Source organism: Phaethon lepturus, unplaced genomic scaffold (genome assembly GCF_000687285.1).
Source record: "Phaethon lepturus isolate BGI_N335 unplaced genomic scaffold, ASM68728v1 scaffold2705, whole genome shotgun sequence".
Taxonomy (NCBI): Eukaryota; Metazoa; Chordata; class Aves; order Phaethontiformes; family Phaethontidae; genus Phaethon; species Phaethon lepturus.
In genome coordinates this window covers 16,118-24,735 of record NW_010538173.1, presented here as the reverse complement: position 1 = coordinate 24,735, position 8,618 = coordinate 16,118, and the positions used below count along the sequence as shown (strand labels likewise).

Genomic DNA, 8,618 nt, shown 5'->3' with positions numbered 1-8,618 from the left:
GCCGCCCGTCCTCTGCGCACTCACACAGCACCCGAGTGAAAAGCAGGATCTGTGTGGCGAAGACTGTGCTGGCTTTCAACAGGAAAGGTGTTTTTTATTACTGTCATATATGAATTATTGACTTCCTGACACAGAGATGTTGTGCTTATGCTCTGTTCTTCCTCTGCATGACTTTACCACCATAAAGGAAATTATAACCATGCGCATCCTGGCAAACAATAAAAAAAATAGGATTTAATGAGAAATTTGTTCTCCTCAAATCATTCCCTTCAATACAAAACCAGTCCAAGGCCTGGCTTTAACCTAATTAGCTCAGCACAACAACAGCGGCACTTCATGCAGACGTTGCACTGCTGCTCATTCGGGTCAGCCGCCAGCTTCCCCGAGCAGCCTCTCCATATACGGGGAAGGGAAAAGCGGCAGCTCCCGGCGAGCCACGCTGAGGTCAGGGCACAGCCGGCCGAGAGCCAAATACGGTGCCTGCGCCCCGGCTCGCACAGCCCCGCGCCCACGGGGCACGGAGCTGGACCCAGGGCGGGAGGTTTTAGTGTAGGAAAAACGCTGCCCTGGAAGGGTGCGGTTTGGGAGAGCAGAGCCCAGGGACTCCGAAGAGGAGACGGCCATGCCTTGGCCGTCTTTAAGCGTCCGTTGACTTGTTCTTTAGCAGCTCCTCTGGAGCCGTCGCTGCTGGCTGCGCGGCAATCCACGACAGGGAACCAGTCCAGGTTAAACTAGATCTTGGGTGGGGTGGATTTAAAAAACCTGGATAGATAGATCTCCCTCTGCATCCAGCTCAGTGTAGTGCAAAAGGACCAATCCTGGTGTCCTGATGGAGGAAAAACATGCTCCCAGCTTCAGGGGGGAAGCTGCTTGCCCCTGCAAGAGCCAACATAATTCCTCCTAACACGTCAGCAGAGGGGCCGCTGAACTCGATTAGTGAGTACCCTTGTATCCTTAAACAGAAGAATATTGCTGGGCGTTAGCTAATCTTCATCAAGGCTAAAAATAAATAAAAATGGACAAGTTAATACCACCCCGAGGAAATAATTCATGTTACAGGCTGTATAGAAAAACATTTCTCAGCAGACTCAAATCTACTGGTAAGAGATTTCTTCGCTTGCCTTTAATAACAGGGGTCACAGCAGGAGGGAGCAGTCAGGGGAAGTTTTTCTCCATCGTGCCATACAGCTGAGAGAAAAAAAGAAAAAAGCGAGCACTTCCTTTATGAACTATTCTGTAAGACTGAAATAAGGGAAAGGTCTTTGTAATTGTAAACTCCTCTGCCAGTGGTTAGTATCTAAAGCAACATACTGACCTGGGAATAAATGGACATATTTTCCGCTAACTAGTTACATTTTAATTAACCATTTCCCACCATTTGTATCTTACAGATCCAGCTAGTTTTCGTTAGTCTCAGGTCCTTAACTGCTCCAAAATCTGCTGCTCTAGTGGGAACACGCTTTGAGATGTCCCAGCATTTTTAACAAAAAAAGAAAACCAAGTTTTTACCCAGTCTACTACAAAACAATATACTCTGCCATGTAAAACAAGAGCTCTAAGTTTGACAGTAATTAGCATTTTGATCTCCTGAGAAGTCTATTGTTTAAACCATTTTTACTATTAGATTGCTTCTTAGCCATACATGCATCCTCACAGCAGCTCAGCTCAGTCTCACAGTGCAACCCCTTCACAGGCAGACTCTGCATACCCAGTCCTTTCATGCAGCACCCAGTCTGAGAGGGCTGGACTATCTCAGCCATTAAGATGCTTCTTCAACATGAACAAAATGTCCCTGGCTACCCTATGCTGCCATTATTTCATATGAGGAGCTTTAAATAGACTTTTCCTCTTAGGCATATGTATGTAAAACAGCTCTCTGTACACTGCCACATTGCCTGTTTTACTATATTCTTGCACATTCTCCCAGCTTCATGGAGCAGCAACAGTCTCTGGGTTGCTTATTCAGCTACAAGTAGCACAACCAGATCCCAAGTTCACGACCATGGCTACGAAGGGCTACCACAGCAGATGAACCTGTTTGTTTATGAAGAACTAGCAAAGCTGGAAATGTACTTTTTCTGCTAGAAAAGGCACTGTGTGGAAGGTGAGCACGGCCGTTTGGTCTCTGCCGCTCTCAGTCTGCCTGTGGTCAAAGGAGGGAATTCCCTAAAGAACTCTAAAGAAAAGCAAGGAGCTGGTGTTAATGTGTGAGAAATATTAGTTTGAAACCCTAGTTTTCCAGCCCAAGAAAAAAAACAAGTTGGAAGATTAAGAGGCAATGCCTTCCTCCCAGCTCCTCAGACAAGTCTTCCGACCACGGTGACAAGCATTTACACAAGAGCATTAAACGCTCCAGAGAAACATGGCACCAACCGCTGGGCAGAACAGACACTGAGCTGCCAGATCGCATTATTTTATGGGATTTTATTTAGAAAACTTCTATTAATCTCAGGCAGTGGAATACCACTGGGAGGAAAGCGCCTAAAATAGAGCAAGAGACGCCTGCTGCCGCTTCAGAGTATTTTGTCTTACTCGAAAGGGCATACGCTCTCCTCAGGACAGGAGCCTGGAAGATGGTTCCTGCTGCCCATGTTTGGGAAGGCGCAAGGAACTTTTCTTCAGGATGCGCCTGTCAACATGCAGCACTTGCTTCCCAAAAAACTCTCCCCCAGTTGCCTTACCGGGCATGGACACCGGCCAGCGCCCTTGCAGATACCGCACCTCGTCCTACGCAAAAAACTGTCACGTCTGAAGCTATTTTGGCCTGTTCGCTGCAGCTAACCGCCGTTTGCAAACATGAAAATCCTTGTTTACACCGAGTGCTTCTGACACATTTTGCAGGGCAGAGAGCACCAGCGGAGAGCCGGGAACAGCCAGCACAGGCGCTGGGGAGCCGAGAGCAACGCCGCTGAGGCAGGGTCCTGAGGCTGGGGTAGGCAGAAGCACCCGTGGCTGGACACAAAAGCACAAGAACAACAGAGGAATCGTGGACAGGGATGGGTAGACGATTGCAAGGAAGCAAAGAGGCTGCGGGCAGAAGCGGACGGGAATGAGCCAAGTGCACAGATGGAGACGGGGGAAGGAAATCCCAGGGGTGGAGGTGGGATGGAGACAGAGGGATGGAAGGAGAATGGCTGGGGTGGGGAGCAGCAGAAGTCAGCCCTGCCGAGAGGAAGGGCCGCATCCTGCTGGAGCTCACCGCTGCCCTGCTTGGGGGAACAAGAACACCCTCCGGAAAGCCAGTTTTGCTCAGAGATGGCTTTAACCCCCACCCCCAGAAACACACACCTGGTTTCTCAGCCCCAACACACTGACTCAGGCTTCTCAGGGCATTCTTGGGGGAAAAACAGCTAAAATTACTCAGGTGAGTAGAAACATTATACTTTTTGCTAATGTTCCTAAGATAGAGTTGAAAGGAAAGATTTAACCAAACGAAGCTATTTTCACTTTGGTTTGGCTTTCAATGTCTGTTCCAGAGACGGAAATAGCTTTATGGCAAGTTATTGGCGCTTAAGTGAAGTCTCACCACCAAGCTGTAATCTTCTGCAGACAAAATCTGCACGAGCAATGTCAGAAGCTGATGCTTCCAGCAGACTTTTTTAAGATATCCTTGCGTATCAAGATTATCTTCCTTCCCAGTTACAAGCCAATCATGAAACATTAAGCTTTCAACAGAGCATGTGCACGGAATAACATTATGAAAATGAGTAGTTTAGAATTATGAACAAGTCCCTCACTTGAATACACATCAGAAGTTAAATTTACTGTTCTAAGATCCAATTTGCATCAGTGGATGATGTCTGTAACACAAGAGAAACCACATCAAAGCTGCCAAGAGTAGAGATGGGTGACATTTTCCAACAAATCACAGTCCATCAAAAATGGAGCTTTAACCCCAAAGAGGGCAGAAAACTTTCCAAAAAACGCTGCAACATTTTAGATTCAGTATCTTCTCTCTCCTCCAAATCTTTACTCATGCAGGGGGGGAGGAACTCAACTAAACTAACTTAATTAACTAACTAAACTAACTAAATTAACTCAACTAAAAAATAATCAACAGAAAGGAGGCAGGGACCTTTGTCCAGTGAGCGGGCAATGCTCCATCCCCAGCTCCGGGCAGGAGTGTAAACTGGCTGTCCAACAGACCCACTGCAAGGAAACAGTTGTTTTAAATGTTTTATTGAAATGAACTTCAAAGAAGTTTCTATCTTAGTTGGTATACACAGGCATACACATACAAAAGAATAGCCTAGTTCACACTGCTGGCCAAGAAGAGTTTTTGTTTTGGTTTTTTTTTTTTTTAAGTCTTGTTATTTTTTCAGTTTATAAATAAATTCCTTCTTGGACAATACACATGTTTTGGAAAGCTCTTTATGGACCACTGGAACCCAAAGTAAGTTTACAGTTTGAGCGCTGCTGTTTCGATCACACAATGAACTCCCCCGTGCCAATAACACGGCTGGAGCTCTACCGTTCTGCCATTTGGCATGGGACCTTCTCCACCATTTCTGTGGGTCCTGTGTCCTGATCTCCATGCAGGGGAAAAAAAAACATGGAAATTTTTTTTTTTTTCCCCCCAAAGATGCGGTTAAATGGCTTATACATCGTTGTGAAGATTTAAAAGAACTTTAAAGAGATTTCCTATAAAGCTCCCAGCCATGGTTATATCATCACTTATAGCATCCGGCTCCTGCTCAACACGGGGCCTGAGCTGCCTCTCCCAACACCACAGCTGTGAGCCAGCACCAGGACAAAAGAGAAGCAGCACCTCACAGCAGAGCTAGATCTTGCACACTTCTCAATTTAGTTTAAGGATGAAAACAACTTTAAAAGGTTTTTGACCATTTCCAATTCCAGCCTTCTGGGTTCTAGGCAAGGAAAAGCAACTACATCTTTAACATGGTTGCATTTTAAGCCACTGATGATTTTAAACAAGCTGTTTCATTGTTAGGGGGGCAATTCTTTAAATCACAGGGGATATCTGCTTTGCGCAGAAGAGTGAAAAAGTTCAAATCCCCAGACGATGCTACCGTTTGTAGCCAGACTTGTAACCATCAGTCCTTCAAATGGTTCAGTACCTCTTGAAGGCTGATAAGCTCAAATTTAAACAGCGAACAGGAAAAGTGCAGCATAAGAAATCTTCAGCAAACTCCAGTGGCAGCCAGCAGCACTGTCCTTTTGCTCACTGCAGCCGAGTTGAAAATACCCAGAAAGTGGTTTTCTCTGGAGGGAGCGAGGCAGCAGGCGGAATGCTGTGCTGCTGCCACGACAAATCCACTTCCCGCAGGGCGTCCCGCAAGCTGAGCTGCGCACCATGCCCCAGCCCGCTCCCACCGCACCTCCGGAGCCCCCACAAGAGAGCAAACCGGGTGGCTAAAATCATCAGCTGGGCATCAGTCCTGCCTCTGGGGGCTGTGCAGGGGCACTGCTACACAGCCCAAGGAGTCAGGTAGCGAGGCAAAGAGAAATAAAGCTAAATATGTCCACTAGCAGCAGTGTTTATCTTCCCTTTATGTTCTAGTGTCAGTGACTTTAGGACTTGACCACCTCTGTTGCTGTGGCTGGCTAACACCATAGCAATTCACAGCCACTTTTTGGAATTAAAAAAAATGTGGGGGTTTTTTTTCCCCCGACATTTCTCATCTAATTTCTAAAATTATAATGTCTTCCTCATGTGAGTTGCTAATGCAGAAGCTAATACTTGCAAATTACCTGCAAAACGCTTATAATTTTGCCTGCCAGTGCAACGTAATTTGTAGGAGTTAAACAGCACGGCAGCTCAGCTATGCATTTAAATGTCATGGATTCCTGACGTCTCCCCCCTAAGCTCTGAGACAAAACATCTCCAAGCAGGCTTGGTCCTGGCCTCCACCAGAGTTTTCTCTGGTTTTACTGCAATATTCAAAGAGCTAGTTTTTTGTATAAAGTGTTTTTGTTGCTTTTATTCATATGAACAAGCCAGATTTCTTCCCCTCACCCTCATATTAGCTTAAAATTCAGAGGTGCCAGCTCTGGTGGTCACCATCCACTGTAAATGGTGGGAACCTCGCGGGCACCTACAGCAATGACCTGCTCGATCAGAGCTTTGCTGGCTGTCTCTGAGGTGTCTCCCAGAGATTCATGTCTCACTCTTACTTCTCTCTGCCTGGTAGAACATCTACCCTATTTTTAGGTCTGGACAATTATCATTACAAAACTCAACGCACTTCTTTGTTCTGGCTATTTTAAGCCAAGCATTACATGTAGTAATGTCATCATTTTATCTCCCAACGCTTGGTTTCTGGTCTGTAAGGAATGAGATTGAGGACAAACACAGCAAAACCACCATGAACTTATGCGACCTAAATCAAATACAGGACGCTGGAAAAGCTCACACTGTTCTTGTGCTGGGTTTTTTTTCCTGCAGAAATTAGGCAGTCTCCAGATGGGCTCCATATGTACTTACTCCTTTTCCTCCTCCAGGGCCCTTTGGGGAAGCCCACGGCATTACCAACATGTATCCTGCATAGCTGCTACAGCAGCCCTATCTTGCCCCCAACAGCTTAAAAGTTGCTTATTTAGACATGGTTTTTGCCACCAGGCACCCACCGACCCCAGGCTGCATTAGCACCACGTGCCAGCCTGAGACCCAGGGCAGGAGCGAACGGGCTCCAGGTCGCAGCGAGAGCAGCAACCTGATTCCCATTTCTTGTGTGTGTTTCTGGAAGACATTTAAGAGCAAGAAAAAGTCCTGGGGTGAAAGGACGCAAAAGGACCACCACTTAAGAGCAAGGTTGGGGGAAAAATCCAGGCTTCTGAAATGTTTTTGCAACATAACCTGGAGGTTGCATCACATCTGGAAGCATGTGGTCTGCCTGCAACGGGGCAGTATTCAGGCATAAGGTACCACACCACAGATCAGATTTTGCAGCACAAGCCAAGAATATAGCTAGAACAAAGGATAAAGTCTGTACTTCCCAAAACAAGACCACAACTTGCTCCAGAAACTGTGGAAAGTTACATAAATGGAAAAGCTGATTCATGAGAACAAACATAAAAGCTTCTCTTATGGATTATAATGCCATTGTAAGTGCAATCATTCAATAACCCAAGGCCCAAAAATTTGTTAAATCCCACACCAACAGAACCCAAGCCAAAAGATCCCAGTGCATTCAACAAGCTTTTTGCTACCAAAAGAACCAAACAGGAAAGTTAATGTCACCTCCATGTACTAAAGTCCTGGGAATCAGGATTTTCAATGGAGCCCAAGGACCTTGTGGACCCAACTCCCACTCGCTTTTATTTACTCTTTGATACAGACTGCAAAGAGAATAAAATCCCCAGTGGGAGTTTGGCTTTTAGTCCCCTTAGCCTGCTTTGGAAAGTTCAGCCAGTAACACAGGCCTGGCTCCTCTGTTTGGTACAGCCCAGTAAAGCATCCTGCTGAGCAGGTTCCCAATTGCTATGTCGCTGACTTGGTATTGAAGTTCAAGGGATTAGTTAAGGAAAAATAAGAAAGCTTTTCTCTATCGCTCCAAAGGAAAGTATAAAAGTAATACAGTCATCATTTGGAAGATACTAATTTAGAAAACTAATCTCAGCCTAATTTTGTTCAGAAGCACAGGAGAACACTAAATACAGGATCTCACGCACTCACGCAATGAAACAGCATCAAGAGTTGAAGTAGCCCATCCAGGCTCACTGTTTCTTGAAAGGCTGCTGAGCTGCCCACTCCTTCCTTGTCTTGGTTAGTGCCCAGCACCCAGCTGGGTGCTGCCTTTGCACATGTATGTGTGTACCTGCACTGTGCGGGTGCATATATGCCTGAACAGTGGGACAGCACACACTGCATATGCTCAAGGCACAGACTTTTGTGCCACGTAAAGCATGAAACACATTTTGAAAAGGTAGTGGTATAAATATCACTAATGCCTGGTTTCCATCACCCTTGGATGCACGCAGGACAGCGTTACTTCCCAAGAGGGCTTTCTTACCCAGAGGAGATCCAGCTGAGTACTCAGTGTCACACCACTTCAGGTGGAGGTGTAAATACAGCGCTGTGAACAGCGTGCAGAACAAGCTGAATGGTTGTGGAAAGCAACTGCTCAGAAGCAGGATTCCAAAGGCTCTTTACAGTTACACTGCGTGGTGATTTGAGGTATGTGTCACTTGGTACCTACAAAAGTAGACATCTGCTAGCAAAACTCGAGGCTGGAGTACGTTTAGCAACCCTTTAATCATGTTGTGGGCATAATCACACGAGCAGCTGACAGAAGCAATCTGTAAGAAGTTCACCTTTGTTAGTGTTGCATGATATCAACGGTTAAAAACATTCGGACTCAAATGGCATCGATTCTTTCATTTAAATGTACACAGGATTCAAGCTTAATGCTGCAGCAGGATTTTTGAGTGCCGCTAGTTTTGCGTCAGATGTGCAATACAGCCAATTTTACTGAAGCTCTATTACAGTCTAATTCTAATAAGAAAGATACAAAAAGGCCATAAATAAGGTCAGAACTGACTTGCTACATCGCATTCAATGTCTCTTTAGCTACTTTTCTCCAACAGTGGCCAAAAGCAGATTCCTTTAGACCCATTAGTCAAGCATGAGGACAAGCAACATTTCCTTATTTATATCT

General features: G+C 45.7%; 1 protein-coding gene across 1 annotated transcript in view; it reads right to left on the bottom strand.

Annotated features, from left to right (window-relative positions):
• The window catches only part of SH3BGRL (SH3 domain binding glutamate-rich protein like), a 10,249-nt gene extending 9,625 nt beyond the window's left edge, over positions 1-624 (bottom strand). The window contains exons 1-2 of the mRNA XM_010286689.1: positions 404-624; positions 102-171 (exon numbers count right to left, since the gene is read on the bottom strand). Coding sequence (XP_010284991.1) covers positions 102-171; positions 404-624 — 291 coding nt within the window. The remainder of the gene's footprint in view (positions 1-101; positions 172-403) is intronic.
• Positions 625-8,618: the final 7,994 nt, after the last annotated feature.